The sequence below is a fragment of the Papio anubis genome, chromosome 14, assembly GCF_008728515.1.
Source record: "Papio anubis isolate 15944 chromosome 14, Panubis1.0, whole genome shotgun sequence".
Classification (NCBI taxonomy): domain Eukaryota; kingdom Metazoa; phylum Chordata; class Mammalia; order Primates; family Cercopithecidae; genus Papio; species Papio anubis.
In genome coordinates, this window is record NC_044989.1 from 65753492 (window position 1) to 65775361 (window position 21870).

At 41.7% G+C, this 21870-nt stretch overlaps 1 protein-coding gene across 2 annotated transcripts in view; it reads right to left on the reverse strand.

Moving 5' to 3' along the window:
• Positions 1 to 21870, reverse strand: part of SPRED2 (sprouty related EVH1 domain containing 2) — a 126938-nt gene that overhangs the window by 20445 nt on the left and 84623 nt on the right. For both annotated transcript variants that reach the window (XM_003908741.5, XM_003908740.5), the window contains exons 2-4: positions 15632 to 15809; positions 7488 to 7656; positions 4864 to 4928 (exon numbers count right to left, since the gene is read on the reverse strand). In XM_003908741.5, coding sequence (XP_003908790.1) covers positions 4864 to 4928; positions 7488 to 7656; positions 15632 to 15809 — 412 coding nt within the window. The remainder of the gene's footprint in view (positions 1 to 4863; positions 4929 to 7487; positions 7657 to 15631; positions 15810 to 21870) is intronic.

The following is a 21870-nucleotide window of genomic DNA, read 5'->3' on the forward strand; positions in this document are numbered from 1 at the left end:
TCTCAAGTCTCCCCAGCTCCGGAGTAAAAGAAAAGCTGTCTGGAAGAGGCACCAACAACCGTATGCTAACTCTTGGCAACGCCAAAAAACTCCCCAACACGGAATGCTGAAATTTTTTGTTCTTGTTGTTTTATATTCTTTGCATTATTCAACTTGTAAGTTTGTACCAAATGGTTCAGATGCGGGAAAGCCGTGATGCACCCATATTTAATGCCGGGGTACACCCTTGCCTCTTAGGTGTTTGTGCTCAATTGGATTCACCTCTACAATTGAGGTCCCCCACAGAGCAGAGGGGCCGAGAAGGGACCCTGCTGTAAGGGAGAGAGTTGATGGGAGGGCAAGAAGATGCCTTAGCAGGCTTATCATGAGTGATGGCACTGTGGGCTCAGACCCTAACTGTGGATTGAGCAGAGACACAGCTAAAAGAAACAACACAAACCTAAGAATCCCTCAAAATCACCTACCTTTAAATAGTCCCTGAGGATAACAATAAAGCAAATGAATAAAATATGAAAACCTATGATTATTATATATACTATATCCATTCATCCAGCCCATTTCATTTTACCTATTTATTGAGCATCTACAGAGCAAAGCTTTGCTGGATTGTAGAGACTACCATGATGAATTACTTGCCTATAATCTAATCAGGGGAAGATTCATTTGTCCAGCAAATAAATTGTGAAAAGAAAACAGAAAGGGCAGGCTTTCAACTGGCAGGAGAGGAATACAATACCAAGTGCTATGGGATTTTAAAGAAGAAAGAACAATCATAATTGGTTAAGGAGAAATATAAGGAAACATGAAGGGAATAAAGAGCCCAAAACTCAGAAGGAGACTCCAGCAGGAAAGATGTGATCACACACCAAGCTGGGGTCAGTGAGATGGAAAGGAGCAGCACGGGAAGACCGCAGAGGCAACGGTGCAGGCAACAGGCAGCAGAGCATTTGCTTCCGAGGAGTGCAACACAGTTTTAGCATTCTGAGAGGTCAGGACAAGCTGGTCTGAGGGATAACCATGAGAGCTGGGGAAGTGTGAGCAGAGACAGCCATACTTTGTGAGCATCCAAGTCCAAACAGCCACTCCACAGGGTGGCTGGGGATGCCTCTTCCTGCAGGCTTTGTTAATGTAGAATATTAAGGAGTACTTTGCTCTTGTGTATCAATATCCTGTTTTCCTCCTCAGCCACAGGAATCTCCTGAAACAGAGGGAAACCTCTGGCTCCAGCAGCAGAAACAGAAAAGCTACACACCTGGTTCCTCATGTTCCAACACTAAAGGTTTTCCCACACACATGCTGTCCCCTCAGAAAATTGTTATCATTCTGATCCATCATACGTTGTAGGAGAGTCTTATCCTCATTTATACCCTATGATAAATGAGTTCCAAGTTCTAAATATCTGTCTTACCAGTAAGTTTTAGAACACAACCACACTTTGGGAAGCTGTCGACTACACGTGAGCTAAAGCAGTGCTCATGTTCCTGGCTCCTAGGTTCCAGACATTTTATTACCTCAGGACAGAAAATCTAAGGAAAGGGAGCTCATAAAGGAAGGGGGACCTGGTTTGTAAGTCCCAATGACCCATTTTCCCACGGAATGTGTTCCTAAGAGTCAATGGCCTAATGACTGGGCTTTTCTAGGGAAAGGAGGTACTATTGTTAATACGTCCTTGTTTGTAAACAAATGGAATGAAGGCAATTGATCACAGACACCACGGTCTATACAGAATACAAGAAATTAAGCGGTGCTCTTTCTCCAGTGAGTATGCAAGTGCCTGGAAGCAGCAGGGCTGCTTCTAAACTTTCTTCCAGGCATTTGGTGTTAGCCTAGAGTAGCACATGGATCCCCTGTGGATTAAAGGACAAAACCAGGAGGGATTCTGGCTTCCATCATCCCTTTCCCTCTCACCCTCTTCTGATTCTATAAATCACTTCTGGCAGGTAGCTGGGAAGCAGCTGCGAATGACAGGCTTGCTCTGGAGCACAGGAAGCCACCTTTAACCCGCCTGCTGTTGTTTGTCTCTCAAAATGTGACAAAGGAACAGATGTAAGCAACATGCCAACTGTTGAGAGGATCTGCTTGGAGCACTATAGGAAGCCTGTTTGGAGCCACACCACACCAGCCAATCCAAGGAAGGACAACTGAGTTCATTTCCTGAAACCCCCTCCGCACACTCAGTTCAAGTCAGATTGGGTCGTCAATGCTCAGGCTACACACCATGCACACCCCTGCTTCCACCTTTGCCCATATGGCTCCCAGGTCTTGAAGCCCCTTCCTGAACCCCATTCAAATGCAACTGAGAGGTTCAGTCCAGCCTCACCCCCAGTGAGGACTTTTTTGATCCCATGCCCCTCCTTCATCTCTCAACCAGACTACTTTTCACAGTCTGTAAGCCTCTCATGGGTCAGTCTCATTTCTGGAAAACATCTTGTGATCTCTTTGAGGGTTGGAGCCATGGCTTACATACCTTTGTATTCCCAAAGCAATGGTTTTTCAAATCACCAGTTGCAAACCATGAGTACAATGGAAGAAAGTTTAATGGGTTGCACCCAATATATTAAAATATAAAATAAAAACCAGCTTACAAAAGACACTCCTGGGCAACTGGGGAACTATGAAGTGGATATTAGACAACACTATGAAATCCTTATTAATTTTCTAAGGGATAGTAATGGTGGTATGTTTATGCAGGAAAATGCCTTATTTCTTTTATAAATTATTATTATTATTATTATTATTATTATTTTTTTGAGACGGAGTCTCGCGCTGTGTCACCCAGGCTGGAGTGCAGTGGCGCGATCTCGGCTCACTGCAAGCTCCGCCTCCCAGGTTCAGGCCATTCTCCTGCCTCAGCCTCCGAGTAGCTGGGACTACAGGCGCCCGCCACCACGCCCGGCTAGTTTTTTGTAGTTTTAGTAGAGACGGGGTTTCACCATGTTAGCCAGGATGGTCTCGATCTCCTGACCTCGTGATCCGCCCGCCTCGGCCTCCCAAAGTGCTGGGATTACAGGCTTGAGCCACCGCGCCCGGCCTTATAAATTATTTTTATTAGACTTTTTTTTTGGGAGCAGTTTTAGTTTCACAGCAAAACTGAGTGGAAAGTAGAGATTTCCCCTGTCCCCACACATGCAAAGTCCCCCATTATCAACACCACCACCACAGTGGCACATTTGTGACAATCGATGAAGTACACTGACACATCACTATCACCCAAAGGCTATGGTTTACATTAGGATTCAGGTGTTATACATGCTACAGGTTTGGACAAATGTATAATGACATGCATCTGCCACTACAGTGACATACAGAATAGTTTCACTGCCCTGAAATTCCTTTGTGAACTTCAGGGGATACATGCTAAAGTGTGAGAGGTGACTTACTTTCAAATGGATCAACAACAAAAATATTTGTGTGTGTTTAAGCACACTCTTGGCCGGGCGCGGTGGCTCAAGCCTGTAATCCCAGCACTTTGGGAGGCCGAGACGGGCGGATCACGAGGTCAGGAGATTGAGGCCATCCTGGCTAACACGGTGAAACCCCGTCTCTACTAAAAAATACAAAAAACTAGCCGGGCGAGGTGACAGGCGCCTGTAATCCCAGCTACTCGGGAGGCTGAGGCGGGAGAATGGCGTAAACCCAGGAGGCGGAGCTTGCAGTGAGCTGAGATCCGGCCATTGCACTCCAGCCCGGGCGACAGAGCGAGACTCCGTCTCAAAAAAAATAAAAATAAAAAATAAAATAAGCACACTCTTGCACAGATCAAGCAAATGTGCCCAAATGTTACAACTGCTCAATGTTAGGTGTAGGGTATGCAGGCATTCACTGCACTTTACATTTTTCTGTGTGCTTGAAAAGTTTTATAATAAAAAATGGAAGAAAATGAAACAGAAAAAAATCAGAATGCAGAGGATGAAATATGATTTGGTTTAGGTATCTATTGACATATGTGTCCTGGGTCACAACATACATATATTTCTTATTGTAGGTGAAGGCCCAGAATTTTTGAAAATGCTGTCCAGGCTTGGTGTGGTGGCTCAAGCCCATAAATCTGTAATCCCAGCACTTTGGGAGGCTGAAGTTGGAGGATGGCTTGAGCCCAAGAATTCAAGACCAGTCTAGGCAGCACAGCGAAACCCCATTTTTGAAAATAAATAAATAAACAGGAAAGAAAGAAAATGCTGTCCAGCGTAACTTGCTGCTCTAAGCACACAGCAGGCAGGCAATGAACTATTTGTTAATTAACTTCTAGAAGCACAGGATTTAATTGAAGCAGCAAGCTGAGAAATCATTCTGCTTCCAGTTACATCCCATTAACTCAAGCTGTGTCAAAACAGCTAAGCCCTTTCCTGCGTTAGCACATTTGGGCCTAACCTTAAGTCAGCCTTCAGGCCTTTCTTATCAGATGTTTAATTACTCATCAGGAAAGATAGTGCTGGCTTTCCCCCTTGATGCCAGGGAGGGAAGCCTGTTCACAGAAGACTCCAAATAGGGCGAGCAATTGTTCTTGTTTGCCTGGGATTGAGGTGTACCCCAGGACTAGGGACATTCTGTGCTAAAACCAGGACAGACTTGGGCAAACCAGGGCAGCCAGTCATCCTAAATCTGAGCAAAGACTTTAAGAACCTTGGACAGACCTGAGAGAGCTGACAATGCTGTGCTGTGTGGCAGATGACACCACTGCAGCGTAAGCAACAGGGACAGACCCAGCCCAAGAAAAACTGTAGTAAGACAGAGATCGCTCTGATGCCGTCCAAACAGCAACAGCAAGCGCCACATTGCAAAGTGTGCTTCATGCCCTTAAACAAAACCTTTCTCTGATTATTCAACAACTAATCTGGAAAGCAAAGGACAAAGGAAACTTACTGTAAAAACGTCATCATCTCCAAGCTCAGCTTCATTATGGATGGTGGAAGATGATGTTGTTGAACCTAAAAAGACAAAAATGTCATAAAAAGTGTTTCCCAAGAGGATACATCAAATCCAACCCTTTAAAAAAGGATATTTTAATAAAACCACATTCCATTCTTTTTGCATGTGAATTACCAGCAGAAATAAGTTACCTGGGAATTGAGTGCTTTTAATTTACTTTTCTTTAATTGATTTTTACCAGGATGCTCCCTAAATTAACTTTGCCTGCTGTTGTTCCCAATTAATCTCTCAAACTTCTGCACTGGCTGCTACAGAATAAGCACACAGAGAGGCACTGTGGAGGAGGGGAGAGGCTGCCCGCTCCTCTGAGGGACATGCATCGAGCCCAGCCTCTGTAGTGACCCTGAGGTCCCAGCTGTGTAGTGGGAAAAGCACTGGACGGGGAACCTCTAAGTGAGACCTGCCACAATCTCACTGTGTAAACTGTACTTAGCGCCTCTGGTCTTTTCATCTACCAATGAAGGCATTTTAGCTCAATAGCTTGTATGGTTGTGTCCAGTTCTGAATTGAGATATTCTATTTCTAAATCCCAAATTGTGGGCTCCCTTCTAAGGGGACACCTGTGCAAGGGGGTTTTCTCTTGCAATACCAAGGCATCAGTGAGTTTGCTTTGTTTTTCCAAGTCAAAATTACAGCTCTTGCTAGAAAACCCTCCTTATTCCATCATGGAACCAAGTGGACTTTAAAGTTCAATGTATTTACTTGTTCACCTTTTTCTTCATTCTGGTATGCGAATCAGGTACAACTGCCCTACTTCCCCCCACCACCCTGAATAGCAGACAATAATGCATGGAGCAACTTAATTGGCCAAAAGAAGAACGTATTTAAAATCGCATCAGTGACAGATATACCAAAAGGGAAATTTATTCTCTCTCTTTTCCTTTTCTTGGTTAGATCTTTTAAAATATGCATTTAGAAAATACTTTGTTGGCTGGGCACAGTGGCTCATGCCTGTAATCCCAGCACTTTGGGAGGCTGAGGCGGGCAGATCACGAGGTCAGGAGTTCGATACCAGCCTGGCCAACATAGTGAAACCCTGTCTCTACTAAAAATACAAAAATTAGCTGGGTGTGGTGGCGGACGCCTGTAATCTTAGCTACTGGGGAGGCTGAGGCATGAGAATCGCTTGAACCTGGGAGACAGAGGTTGCAATGAGCCGAGATCGCACCACTGCACTCCATTCTGGGCAACAGAGTGAGACTCCGTCTCAAAAAAAAAAAGAAAAAAGAAAAAGAAAGTATTTTGCTATTACATGAAATTGAAATTAAAAGAACTGCTCAGAAATGATGAGAAATACTTAAATTTCCAATAAGAGACTGCAGGAGAAAAAACAACAGTTCCATAATATGCTCTGTGCAACTCCTATTGGTCTTTCAGGAGTTCTCTCTACTCCGAATTACTCCATTAAACCAATATTCAAGGAAAACTGGTGGAAAAAAAGCTAGATGGAATGTATATAGAGAAAAAAATTACAAGTAGGAGAATGAAATGTGGTGCAATTAAGTACATGGACACAATGTGAACGCCTATCAATAATATAGGAGCTGTTTTTTCTCTAAACATGAAAAAGCTATGTTTAATAACATTTTAAATATTTGCCACTTATGTCAGACCTATAATTTGAACACTGGTTTTTATCATCTCTTTTTGGCTATCTCATAGTTGTTTATGGGTTCATGTTCTAGCTAGACTTGTCTTACTACTGATTATAATGTTAGGTAATTTGTCTTTTAAGACTGGCTTTTTTTCTCTTCCCCCAAATCCACAATGAAGAAAATGACTTCAGAACACTTTTATTTCTTAAGCAAATGAAACACACATTCTTTGATGATTAATTTCCCCAAGATCTGAATTTGGCATTAATATGCCTTGCTTGATATTTCTTTCTTCACAGGGCCCTGTCTATGGCTTCTTTAATGCTCTGATTTGATATCTGGATGTGCTGCAGTGGAGAAGTTTTGTGTTTGCATCTGTGGACTCTCGCCAAGTCCACTATGAGAACTGACTGCCCAAGGGCCCTCCAGGCCATGATCAGATGTAACACAATGCCTACTACTCACTTACCCATAGACCAAGGCCTAAACCGAACCAGGGCTCCAGAGGTCACAGATCCCTTTCCTTCTCAGTGGCAGCCGTACACCCTGGGCCTCTGATTACAGGAGGACAGTGGGTAGGCCAGAAGCCGTCTGGGCCCGCCAGAATCCATACTCTACTTCTGAGCCAAGACAGACCAGACCAAAGCCGTTTCAATAGTCAGGACAAGGTGAAAGCAGTCAAAAATACATGCACATGGAAATCCAGAACCTGCCTGTTTGTGTTTTCACAGCAGAGTCCAAAGATCAATTGGGATTACTCCTTACTCTGAAACCCATCTCCTTTTGCCTGCATTGTCACTTTAATTACTCTCCTTGGATATTCCAAAAGTTTTGGCATCTACTGACCTGGCCCCAAACCCTCCCACAAATAAACCACAAATATATGATGGCAGACTATTGGAATTAAAAAGAATTTGGAACATTTCCATAGTCCCACTAAGAATGCAGTGACAAGTTCAATACCTTCTATAAGGTCTTCGATTGCTTTCCTTACTCCCCTGTCAAAGGCTCGGGCATCAGCAGGGCTTTGGAAAGTAAGTCCAAACTTCCTATTATCGACCTTCCAATGATGAAACGTTGGATTGGCTTTGGTGTAGACCAAGTCCTTTCTTACATAGCATTCCAATACCACCTGAAGGATGGAAACACACAGGCTGGTTACTAGTGGAACAGCCATGATGATGTCTGGTTACAGAATTCTAATTAGGAACCATCACTGGTGGCAACTACCAAAATCCCTCCAACCCCTGCCTTCACATATCTGTGAGTCTCTCCAATTGGAAAGAAGGCTTTGCTTGGCTGCTGACCATCTGATCTTCGCTGCTTCCCACTGTCCTGGCTGTACCACTTCACCACTCTCTCTTCATCACAGTCATTCCTCTTCCTCCTGGCCCCTGGCTACAGGGCACTAAGCTGATGCCCAGGTCTTGGGTCTTTGCTGTATTTCAGATTACTGTTTTCATGTTGCGGTCTTTGTATTGATGGCCATCTAGCTTCCCTCCCCTAAGGCTCCAAATTCCAAAAGTTGAAAAATCAACTTTACTCTAAAATTTCTCCTCTTCCAGCTTCTGGCAATGCCAATCCTTCTCTACTCTTTTTCTCTGGCTCAACATCTCTGTGGTTATCTTTGCCTCCTCTGCCTATCCCCTGTATTATTAATCACCAGGTCCATTTCATTTTTCCTTCAACAGCTTTTATATCAACCCCATTTCAGTTGCTGCCACACTGATCTGCATCTCTATTAACTTTATGTTTGGATTAATAGAACAATCTTCAAGTTTCTAGCAATTTAGTCTCAGAACTGGCTTTTACTGAGTTATAATGAGTAGACTGATCTTTTTATCTCTAAGATGGAAAGAACACCAATGTTATCAATGAGAACAGGAACATGCTCTGAAAACACTGAATAAATGAGAACCCTAATTCACACTCATTGTCCAGTATATCTTCCCTGTCAAGTTTTACTCTTACACGTACTCCAGTTCTCCTTGTCATCTTCACAATTTAGTACCTGATTTCAAACTATTTTCTAACAGTTTCATGTATATTAGTCTTGTTCCCCTAACTAGCCTACAAAAAGTCAAGATTATAAAATAACTCCCTGTGTGTAACACAGTTGATAGAGATACTAGAGTTTATTTAATATTATAGATAATATTGCAATAATTTGAATGTAAACTTCGTTCTTTATTCATGAAAAAACTCAAACTCCTTAAAATGTTTTTTCCTATGGCTTCATTACAAACACCGTAACGATTTTGCTAAGTTTTAATAGCCCAATCTTGTTCTGGCAAAGATCTGCGTTTACCACAATGTGATCTTATTAATTTAGACTCAATGAAGGACAAGAGTAAAGACCTGCCTAAATTAGTATACACGTAAATTAGAGAATACCTTTAAATAAGTACAAATTCTAAGAATAGATCAAAGGAAAAAGAAGGAGGCCAGTAGAGTGGCTCATGCCTGTAATCCCAGCACTTTTGGGGGCTGAGGCAAGAGGATCACTTGAGCCCAGGAGTTTGAAACCAGTCTGGGCAAAATGGCAGGACCCTGTCTCTACCTAAAATACAAAAATTAGCTGGGTGTGGTGGCGCACGTCTGTAGTCCTAGCTACTCAGGAGACTGAGGTGGGAGGATTGCTTGAGTCTGGGAGGTTGAGGCTGCAGTGAGCTGAGAAGGTGTTGTGCCACTGCACTCCAGCCCAGGTGACAGAGTGAGACTCTGTCTCAACAAAAGGAAAGAACAAATGAAAAATAAATTAAGGGTTGCCTAATGAATGTTCCCTAACTTAATAAAAAAACGAGAATAATATTCAAATTGGTATATCAAATATTAGTCCCAAGCAGTTAACTTTATACATTGTATTGAGATCGGACAACAGTCCCCTCCCATAATTCTATTTATGATTAAATTGCTTATTATAGCCATTTCCCCCTAAGAATAGCACAATGATTAAATGTCAGCCCAGCCCCATTCCACATTGGGGAAATCCAAATAATCAAGAATTTAACTAACAAATGTTATCTATTTTAGAATTTAATAGTCTCAATTCAAAGTCTCAAAATAAACTTTTTGTATTATGAAAACAAAGACTCCTAGTTTCTCCATATTTTCGGGGTGAAAAAAATTAGTCTTTGGTTGACATTTTCTAACTCTGAAATTATTCCAAAGGTACATTTTCTTAGAAAAGTTTAGGTAAAATGACCGGGCGCAGTGGCTCACGCCTGTAATCCCAGCACTTTGGGAGGCCGAGGCAGGCAGATCATGAGGTCAGGAGATCGAGACCGTCCTGGCTAACATGGTGAAACTCCATCACTACTAAAAATACAAAAAATTAGCTGGGCGTGGTGGTGGGCGCCTGTAGTCCCAGCTACTCGGGAGGCTGAGGCAGGAGAATGGCATGAACCCGGGAGGCGGAGCTTGCAGTAAGCCGAGATTGCGCCACTGCACTCCAGCCTGGGTGACAAAGCGAGACTCTGTCTTAAAAAAAAAAAAAAAAAAGTTAAGTAAAATAGTTCAGCCACTTAAATTAAGTGAAGGGGGAAATCAGATACCATCTCTTTATGTCCTCTAAAGCAAAATAGTTATCATATGTATCTAAGTTTAAAGACAAAAATGAAAAGGTTTAGATGCTTTAATCTTCCCAACAGATATAAACTCTGGTGAAGTTTTGGCACACATACAATTAGACGCTAACTTAAAACTTGAGAAAGGCTTTAAAAAATACCCGTTTAAATAAGATGCATAAGGAGAAAAAACGTGATTATGTTCTCGTTGGAGACTTAAAAACTACACAAGAAATACATGTTGTGAGAGATTTAAGTATTAGCTGAAGCCATGAGAACTCCATTCCTACTCATCTCTCCCCTCCCTGTCAACATCTCTCTCTGTCCAGTTCCCCACTGTCAGTAGAGCGGGCATAATCCCAGTTTCCGTTTTGTGGCTTTTTACACATACACAGGTAAGTTTCTGCGTAAGGGTAACTGTGTTTAAATGTAGCCACACCTATAAGTTGTTTTTAACTTGCTTTTTATTTTCCTTAAAAATATGTCATAGAGATACAGGAAGGTAAAAAGAATTGTTTAATTAGTCTATATGGATGTATTAGATTTATTCAACCATTCTCCATACCCACGGGCATTTATGTCAACGAGAATTGGTCACCTTGAAGACAATGCTGCAATTTACATCCTGATCTATATTTCAAGTATAAATCAGAATTCTAGACAGCTTCCTGGTACTTAAAGCCTCTTCTAATGAGTCAGTGGCAATATTAAGAAATGTAGTTTTTTTTTTTATATTAATGAGTCAGTGGCGATATTAAGAAATGTAGTTTTTTTATATTACCGAATAAAATGTATCAACATTTGGAACATCTGCTTTACTCAGTGGAGCATTATTTTTCAGGTGACCAGTGCATGTTACAAAATCAGGGATGAGGAAAAGATCTATTGAAAGTGAAAGATAAACCAGTGGGTTGTAATGTAACAGAGTATGAAAGGTTCATTGATAGGTTTCAGATTCCACGTGGTTGAGTTTTAGTGTAGTATCAAAGAAGAATATCTACAATTGTCTGAAAAGGCTATTAAAATATTTCTCCCCTTACCAACTCCCCTTCTCTGTGAGTAGCTGAATTTTCTTTATATATTTCAACCAAAATAATGTATTACAGATTAAAAGCAGGAGCAGATACCAGAATCCAGCTATTTTCTGGTAAGCCAGATATTAATGAGATCTTTAAAAACATAAAGCAATGCCACTTTTCTCATAATTACTTTTGTTCTGGAAAAGTTATACAGTTATTTGCCATAAAAATGTCATTTATAGTAACAATACTGTTTAATTAAAAGTTTTAAATGTTTTTCGTTTTAATTTCTAATATGGTAAGTTATAAATAGCTGTAACTCACCAAACCAAAAGCTCTTTGAGGTCCTGAATAAAATTTTGGAGTGTAAAGGGATCCTGAGACCAAAAAAGTTTAAGAACTGTTGCTGTCCATAAATCTCTGTGTGTTTAAGTCTTTTTCTAAAGGATAGTGTTCTAGAGGTGAACTGCTAGGTAAAAAGATACGCACATTTAAAATTAAAATCCTGCCAAATTGCTTTTCAAAGAGCTTTGCCAGCTCAAATTCCCACCAAATGTTATGTGAGAATGCTCACTGACCTACACATGGGCAACGCCTAGAATGATCAACCTCTTAGATTTTGGGATTAGTCTCCATAAAGAGGTTTCTTGCAAGATTTGTTTAAGGAGTAAACTTCTTTAATCCATCTAAAATGAGATTCAACTTAGAAAATTTTAATTTACATATAATTTATCAGGCTTGACCGTCCCCAGCTTACTAAAAAATGATCTGAATAACTACTTGTGAATGGGTGTCTGGAACAGAGACTTTTCCCATAGAAACAATGGTAGTTAAGTTCACAGCCCTCAATATGTAACGAAACAAACTCCCACGATGTGCTGAATTCTACACCTGCACTACATTGTAAAAACTGACAACACTGTTTCTACCAGAAAGAGCACTTCATGCCCTAGTTGGAATACTGGGAACTCTGATACCATCCATCCAATATATCCTAAAAATAATCTTCATCTTTTCTTTGCCATTCCACCTTTTAGAGGGGGGTTCCTCAATAACTCACCACATTTGCAGAGCTCCCATGTGGGTGCATAGTCTCCAGTGGGCACTAGCGTTGCATTAGAGAAGCTTGAGAGGCCAAAGGAAGAGTTATCATATCTCTAAGGAGAGAAGGAGAGGGAGAGAGGGAGGGTGGAGGGTTGGGGGAGAGAGAGGGAGGGAGACTGTGTACGTGTGCTCGTGTGTGTGTGTGTGTGTGTGTGCATGCGCAAGCATGGGCATGGATATGCTGCGTATGGGCGAGGGGAGGGTTAAGTACCACTCAGTACAGGAATCCAGAATTTCCCAGAGTGTGAAACAGGCAAGGTAAGGGATGCAAAGATAGAGAAGTACAACAGGACATATGGGTGTGTGATTTAGGTACCAGTGAATATAAAAGCCCACAAGTGTGGAGTCAAGGAATGTAAAGTGGACAGGAAAAGGGGGTGGGGAGATGGAGAAACATGATGGGGGAGGGGATGAGGCACACTTTTAGGATAGCACAATCTATGTGTACACTAGCAACAAACAACATAAGTTGGTCCACGACTCAGTGGGGGTGGACAGAGGACTGGACTGCCCTAATAGTATGCTGAGTTAGTGTGAAGGGACAGGCTTGATTTTGCAAAGAAATGAGCTCAAACGCTGGCTCTGCTGGTGACACTGCCCGTCCCATGCCGAGGACGTGGCTCACTTCTTAGAGCATTGAGTTTCCCCACTACAATGTGGAAATAGTAGTATCTTCCTCCTTCAAAATGTTGTAGGAATTTAACTGAGGTTATTTACTTAAAGGACCTGGAACAAATGGTGAAAGTTTACTATGCACTAGTGATGTCTTCAAAGTGACTAGATTAGACAAGCTAAAGGACCACTTTAGGTTGAAGTATTCTACGACAAACCGTAGAAATACCAGGAAAAAGTAGCTCTAAAAACATAACCCTTCAGACAAGATAATCTGGTAAAACACAGAATAACCCTAAAAACAGAAAGACCAAAGACGTGGAAAAAATTTCTCTCTCTATAAAAATAAGAACTAAAGGGCAAGCAACAGATTATAAAAATATACTTGCAGCAAATATGACAGATGGAGATTCATATCTTTATTATGCAAGAGGGCATACACATCAAGGAGAAAAATAAGGCCCCGATAAGTAAATATACAAAGGACATCAACAGATAATTAATTCACAGTTACAACTGTTTAACAAACAGAAAAACATTTTATCTCATTAGTAAGCAATAAGTATTATACATATATTATATATATGTATATTTTATATCCCTCAATGTGTTAAAGGAAATTCTAATACCGGTGGCAGCTCCTTGCACATGTATCAAAAGTCATACAAACATGACCTCCTAAATTATTCCAAAAATATAATAAACGTGGAAAATTCACACAGGTGTATTCCTAACACTGAGGTGAGGGGAAGAACCTTAATATCTGACACTAAGGAGGTGGTCAAATAATGAAACATCGAACTGATATCAGCAACATGGAAAATTTCATATGAGAATGTTAGGGCAATGCTGTTTCATGATAGTCTTGAAAGAGAATGTTTAAGGCAAAATAAATGAGATACACGACTGTTTAAAAATATGGCTGGGCACAGTGGCATGTGTCTGTAGCCCCAGCTACTCCAGAGGATGAGGTGGGAGGACCATTTGAAGCTCAGGAGTTGGAGGCCAGCCTGGGCAACAAAGTGAGATCCTGTCTTTTATTTAAAAAAGTACAAAATGGGAAAATTACATCAAAGGTTAGGCTAAGGGTGGTTGTTCAGTTTTGGGGTCAGAGTGACAAGAGAATCAAATACTGGTTCCAGGCCCCCAAAACAGGCCACTAAGAACAAGGAATCTTTCTGAATCATAATTTCTTCAATTACAATTATACAGGCTGCTGTAAGGATACAATGACAGATCTAACCGAAGGGCTGGATTGTACTTAGTACATGGTAAATGCTAGATAAATGGTAGTCATTTTACTTTTTATTGGTAATGTAGTTACATTGCTTTTTATTGCAAAAATGTTATAAATAAGAATGTTTTCATTATTCGACTATTATATACGGTATTTCCTGAACAAACACTTTTTAAAATTAGCTGTCTTCTCCCTTCAAATTTTCAGAAATGAAATCAAATGTGAAAATAACATTTCTGTTAACCCACATGTAACATTTACAAATTGTTCTGTCTTATCTATTTTGTAAATTTTTTAAACTATAAGAAGTGCTTGCAAAAGATTAAATTTGTACACTTAACACATAAAACCCAACAGATGCTGCTGTAAAGGGTCTCAAATGCAACACTGACATATTCTTGTGGTGTCTTTGCATTTTCTCTGTGGGATCCTGCACAATCCTGCACATTCTGAATCATCTGTTGGCTTCTGAGTATACACTCCATGATCAAATACAGATAGAAGTAGTGTTCTTCCATGTTTAGGGCCATTAATTTAAAACAGATTTTGGACGTTCAATTTTCCTTCCTATCATAGATTCCTTCATAACATAGAACTGAACATTTGAGTTCCTCCACAAGACTGTATATTATGAAGTATCAATCCCCCACCCTTGGGAGACGATGATTACTCTCCAAAGTATTTATCTATAAGCATGGATAATAATTTATAGAAGTATGGGCTGGGCGCGGTGGCTCATGCCCGTAATCCCAGCACTTTGGGAGGCCGAGGTGGGTGGATCACCTCAGGTCAGGAGTTCGAGACCAACCTGGTCAATATGGTGAAACCCTGTCTCTACTAAAGATACAAAAACTAGCTGGGTGTGGTGGCACACACCTGTAGTCCCGTTACTCAGCAGAACAATTGCTTGAACCTGGGAGGCGGAGCTTGCAGTGAGCCGACATCGCGCCACTGCACTCCAGCCTGGGTGACACAGCGAGACTCCGTCTCAAAACAAAAAACAAAAAACAAAAACAAAAACAAACCAAAGTATGATACCACTACTTTTTGTTACTTTCTTTTTCCATGCATGTTTTATTCATTAGGGCATGAAATAAAAGCTAGATAAACATTTATTTATAAATAGCCTAATGTCAGATGGTATCTTGCCTTTGTATTTTACCTGCCACCATCCAAACCTCAATGGCATGCTCCATGAATAAACTCTACATTTTTAAAACACTGACTTCACAGCTCAGTACAATGTGATTCATAATAATAAAAAAGTACACTTTTGTTTTGAACACCTTTTTACAATGTTAGACATCTTAATCAAAGATGCAAATAAAACAGCCAAATATACTTCTAAGCATCTCAGATAAAGCGTGTGGTCAAAAGAGACTTTGCTGGAAAGGACAGTCACATTTTGCAATTTGGCACCAGCTCCGGGGTTCTAACTTTTGAAGCTTTTGCAAGAGTTTGAAGTCAGAGAAAGAAAGAAAAAAATACGTTAAGGAAAGAGTACTATGATTTAACGTAAATAAAGCAGTTGTCACTAATTTAACCCACGTGATGTATGTCTGCCATTACCAGTTTGTCTTTCTGTCGTTCACCATGGATGAGAAAGCCGCTTCGTCCATTGCCTTCAGGGTGCATGACCTTACAGACCCCGACACGACTGATCCCGCCTCCTTCCTGTGGGAACCATCCCCCGCTGGAGTCATCTCTGGTCATAACCACAGCCTTGACACGCACAATATAGCTGTCACTAAAACGACAACAAGAAGAATGGGGCATGACAATGGTCTAGTAGTTGCAGAACACGTTTCACAATGCAAGGTGACCACCAGTCAGCACTTTTTTGGACTTATAGAAAGAAATCTATGCCTGGAGGCAACCTTAAAAAGGGATCCCTCTCAACTTTTAGGGAAAAAACAAAACACTTAAACTCAATATAAAAGTACATTTTAAAAAAGATACCTAGTAATTAAAAATTACTTGTGATCAAAAGATTATACAGGCATAATATTCTCTAGTTTCTAGGTGTCAGTATTGATAAATGAGTTGATTTCTATAATTTAGTATCTTTAGGTTGGAAAGACACATGCCTATTTTGGTTTTCCGTTTTTTTTTTTTTTTTTTGAGACGGAGTTTCACTCTTGTTACCCAGGCTGGAGTGCAATGGCATGACCTCAGCTCACTGCAACCTCTGCCTCCTGGGTTCAAGCAATTCTCCTGAGTCAGCCTCCCAAGTAGCTGGGATTACAGGCACCTGCCACCATGCCTGGTTAGTTTTTGGTATTTTTAGTAGACATGGAGTTTCACCATGTTGGCAGGCTGGTCTGGAACTCCTGACCTCAGGTGATTCACCCACCTTGGCCTCCCAAAGTGCTGGGATTACAGGCATGAGTCATCGCATCTAGACTACAAACCCATTAAGAGGGTATTAAGTTTTCAACCCTTTAAAATTAGTTGAAAATGAATGACCAAGTTTTAACATTTTATAAAGTCAAGAATCTTATTTAGCATAAAATAGGATAATCTACTTGCAAATCATAAATTCACCATGAAATCACATATCTAGGTAGGAAAATATTTCAATTCCAATAACCCTTTACACATTTGTAGCCTTCTGTTTATGATTTTATTTCTTCCAGTCTAAAACCTCAATTTCACAATAAGTTCTTCTGTACATTTGCCAAAAATCCTTTTTTTACCCCAGAGACCAACTCTAGCTTCTTTTCATTCTTCATCACTTTTGGGGGAAATTTATTTGGATTTTTGGCAAGGCCATTACATTCTCACTTGCTGTTTTCTTTCTTTGGATAGAATTCATTTTTACTCATTCAAACATATATTTGCATCTTGCATATGCCAGGCGTTATAACAGATTCTCGGGAAACAAAGCTGCAGAGTAACAAAGAACTCCCCTCGTTCCCTGGGCCTCAGGGAAGACGCCCTCAGCCCGGGCACTCAGAACTTGGCCCCCGCAATTGGCCAGAGACGTGGAGGCAGTGCCCCATAGCCCTGCTCACCTCACTCACCGCTAAAGGCAAAGCCACCAGATTTTCCATGACCCCCTACAGCTAACCCTCCACTGTCACCCAACTGACCTCCCTTGGCACCCCAACTCCAAGGTCTACCATTCCCTTTACTTCCTCATCCCCTCCTCTGATCAATCCTTTCATTTTTTTTTTTCACTGCGGTAAAATATGAATGGTATAAAATTTCCCATTTTAACCATTTTTAAGTATACAAGTTCAGTGGCATTAATTACACCCACACCGTTGGTCAACCATCACCCGCATCTACCTCTAGAACTTTTCATCATCCCAAACTGAAACTCTGTACCCATGAAAAATACTAACTCCCCCTTCCCCACTTCCCCTACCCCTTAGCCCCTGGCACCCACCATTCTACTGTCTTGTCTCTATGAATCTGATACTCTAGGTACCTCATATAAGTTCCTTTCCCTTTCCTAACCTAAATTAAAATGCACTCTCGGCTGGGCCTCTGTGGCCCATTCTCCCAGGGCTGATTTCTGTCTCCCCACTGCACCCTGCTGGGCCGAGATGTGGGTATGGTGCTTGCCACTGCTGCAGACTGTTCAGCCTCCCTCCAGTGTGAAGCTCACACCCTGACCATGCCCCCCTCATAACCCTTCTTCAGTCTTCCACAGACCTCACTTTCCTTCATCCTTTGAAGACTTCAGCAACCAGGCTCACTGACTCTCCATATCTCCACCATGATCCCTGGCCTGATTCTTGATAATTTCATTATTGACTCGGAGGATCCCTCCAATTCCCTGGCCTCTCAATTTCTGGGCCTCTTTCCTTCCAATGCCCTTGTCTTACAACCAACTTTAGCCGTTCATGCCCAGGTCAACCGTGAATCTTGTCATTACCAACATCTGCACCACCTCCATAACTCAATTGTAAGCATCCTGCTCTCCGACCACCTCGTAACTTTGCAGCTCTCTCCCTCCAGACTCTAATAATTCTTTATCCTGTTGGGGCCAACAATCTATTGTTTTGACCACTTTTGCCCTCCCCCAAACGCCACATCCTCAACTGATTCTCTACCCCTCCCCTTGCTTATGGCCATTGCCTGGCATGACCCCAGTGGAGTTAAATCCTATCATCTACCTACTCCGTAACCCCACCCAGGCTGCTGAACATAGTGCAAGGGAAAAACCCCACTCTACTATGCTCACAGGACTAGTTTGAAAGCCATAAACACTACTCTCTAGTGAGTCCTTAAGTGCCACCTGGCATCCTGCTACATTTCCCTGATCTGTCCCCCAAAGACAACTTTACACGGCCTCCTACCCCCTCACTCTCAGATGATGGATGAAGTTGCTTTAGCTTCACTGAGAAAATAGACAAAATCACAGGAGACCTTTTGCCTGTGCCCACCACCATGCCTACGCTTTGTACCAGCACTCTCTCTGCCCTTCCTCCTGTAACTGTGGTTAAGTCATCCATGATCCAAGTTAGGACCAACTTCCTCCACTTAAACACCTTCTACATACCAACAGTTCCCAAATTCACATTTCCATCCAGGTCTCTTCTGTGAGATTCAGTCCAGTAGAACCAAGGGCCCATGTGAAGTCTCTACATAGGTGTCTAATATGTACCACAATCAACATGTTTCAGGTTGAACTCTTGGTTCCTGACACCTCCTCATCCTTCTAGTTCTCTCTTCAAAATATATCCGGGATCCACTTTTTACCACTTCTACTGACACTGACCTGATCCAACTGTCATCACCTTCCATTGAGATTGCTGCAATAGCCTTCTAACTGGCATCCTTGCTTCCATGTTTGCCCAACTTAACCCAGAAAATAGAAAGGTAAGTCAGATCACTCTACTCAAACAAACCCTCCAGTGGTATCACCAAGCAGAAGTCAAAATCTGGACCTTTTATCCTACTACTCTTCTTGTTCATTCCAGTTTGGTCCCACTAGCCTCCATGTTAAGCATCCTTCTACCTCAGGGCCTTTGCACTTGCTATTTCTTCTGTTCAAACCCTACTCCTCACATACCAACTGGGTTCATTCTCTTATTTCACTTAAGTCTCTGTCCAAGGTTATTTCAGAGAGGACTTCCCTGCCCACTCTATATAAAGCAGCATAGCACCCTCCACCCCTCTTAAATCTTCTCCCCCTGCTTTGGCTTTCTATATGCTACTAAATCAATGCTTGCTCAATAAAATATCTGCTTGCCTACCAGAATATAAATTCTACAGGAGCAGAAACTTTGCCTTTTTTGTTCAATTCTATATCCCTAGGGCCTAGAATGGTGTCTTACATGTAATATGTTGCGGAATGAATAGGGCTAAATTCACAATATAAACAGGTTTTTAAAAAAATTATCTACAGCAGGCTGGATGCAGTGGCTCATGCCTGTAATCCCAGCACTTTGGGAGGCTGAGGTGGGCAGATAACCTGAGGTCAGGAGTTCGAGACCAGCCTGGCCAACATGGTGAAACCCCGTCTCTACTAAAAATACAAAAAATTAGCTGGGCTTGATGGTGGGTGCCTGTAGTCCCAACTACTTGGGAGGCTGAGGCAGGAGAATAGCTTGAACCCCAGAGGCAGAGCTGAGATCACGCCACTGCACTCTACCTTGGGCAACAAGAGCAAAACTCCGTCTCAAAAAAAAAAAAAAAAAAAAAAAAAAAATCTATAGCTAACAGAATTCCTATAAAAATATACAGTGTTCAATACTTATTTACTTATGAACCACAATTACTACATTGGGATCATGGTATTTTTCCATTCATAAAAATCAAAAAATCATGTAGAAGTACATATAAATATCATAGGACATACATGTACATATAGGACTAATCCAACTATTTCAGGATTCAACATGCATATTCCCTTAGATTAAGAACCTTCTGTAACATTTATTTAGATTAACTGCATACAATTTGAGAATATCCTTTTCCCCCAATCCCATTTATTTAAAAAAAAAAAATTAAGGGTCCTATGACTTTTAATTCTCGAGTGTGCAACACAGCTTTCTCAAATCTTCTATGAGTGTACTATGGGTTCATCTCAACAGGAGATGGCCAAGGTGAAGAATTGAAACTCTGTGCACCTCTTGTTAAAACATGCTTTTACTTTTTTTGTTTTGCAGCTGTGTGCTGTTCTCTGTTTCTTTGAGGGGATTAAGTAAACATGAAAAAGAGAAGTCTGCATTGCTTATGTTAGTGCCATAAACTTATTTCCAAAAAGTACCCATTTATTACAGAATTTAAAAATACCATACCCTTCTGTGTCCAGACTACAAGGCTGTTAACTCTGGCCTTTGCTTGCACTCTGAGGCCTCCTCCTTCCTGCCTCAATGCCTCCTATCAAGTGCCTTCTCCAGGGTATAGACTTCTCTGTGATGGGATTTGGGGAAAGGGAGGCTCAGGGGCAGAAGCCCCCTTTGTCTCCTCCGGCAAGAGCCCCGACAGCCAGCATTAACTGAGGCATCTGGCTATTTAAAACAAGGCGGGGGATAAAGTGCTGCACTAAAAGCTGCGAAGGATGTCTGGATAATCCAGCTGCATGGCTGCATGCCAACTGCTTCCTATCCATGGTGTATTTACGTTACTCAGGCACTTCACCCCACCCAGCACAGAAATGACAATGAACTTCACTACCAAAAAGGTATAAAGGAGGAAACTCTCTTCCCACCTTCCCTCCCGCTCTTTCTGGAAAGAATTAAACAACATCTGTTTAAAACAGATGCAGGGTTTGTTAGTGGGGGGGATGGGGCAGGAAGGGCAAGGGCAGATTAGTTTTAAAAATTTGCACAAGGAAACTGCTGCTGGTATGCCTTAGAAAAAAAAAATGTCAAAACATGCTATCATTGTCAAAAATAACAACATTTTAAAAGAATGCTTCTGAAATTAACAACTGCTGTAATGGTGTGGATCTAGTGAAGCTCCAGCCAAGGGTCCAAACCCCAACTGAATGGAGCCCGAGTGTCTGAACTTGAGCTGAACAGCCCCAGTAATGTTATTACAAATCGTGTTGGACGGCCAGCGCTCAATACCATATTCTTTAGGTGTGTTATGGGCAAAAGTGGCTGGACTGAGGATCTTCCATTGAAATGTGGTTTCTTTATGGAAAAAGCTTTGTGTTCCCAACACGTGGACTTTTTGTAAAAACAGGACTTCCTGTCCCGGGATCACGCAATATGCAAAAGAGGCAGGTAACAACGTAAGGCAGGATAGGAAGGCAGAGAAAAAAACGCTTTCAAAACTGGATTAGCATCTCCACAGAAAAGTTTTAGACCTCAGCCTTTATGTTCTAAGTGTTCTCCAGTTTCAAAGCAGGCCCTGTCTGGGCCACGTTAACAGACGTAAACCAAGGAACTGTAGGAGATGACGGCGAGACAGCACTGGGTCTCACAAAGAATGTGTGCTCCAGGGCCAGGCGGCCCCGAAGTCCCCCAGTCCTCTCAGGAGCTGAAGAAACCTCTTTTTGAGCTTCAGTTTCCTCCTTTGCAAAATGAATAGGGGATCTACCCTGCTGGCTGAAAGCAGTGTTACAGATTCAGACATTTGGTAAATTGTAATCATCATCATTTTTGCTGAAAGCCTACCTCAGTGACAGAAACAGGTCTTTGAAACACCAGCTTCCCTGGCCACTGAGGAGTGGGTTTCGATTGCCTGCCCTTTCTAGCGATCAGAGAGTGGAGGGGCAGGGAAGCTGTCAGGCTCTTGACAGTAGGAGGAAATTTGACATGGACCTCCAGCAAGTGTCATGAGAGGTTAGGTTTATAAAGACCAGGTTTAGTTGTCCACTGTAGGCATACCTGTAGAGGAAAATA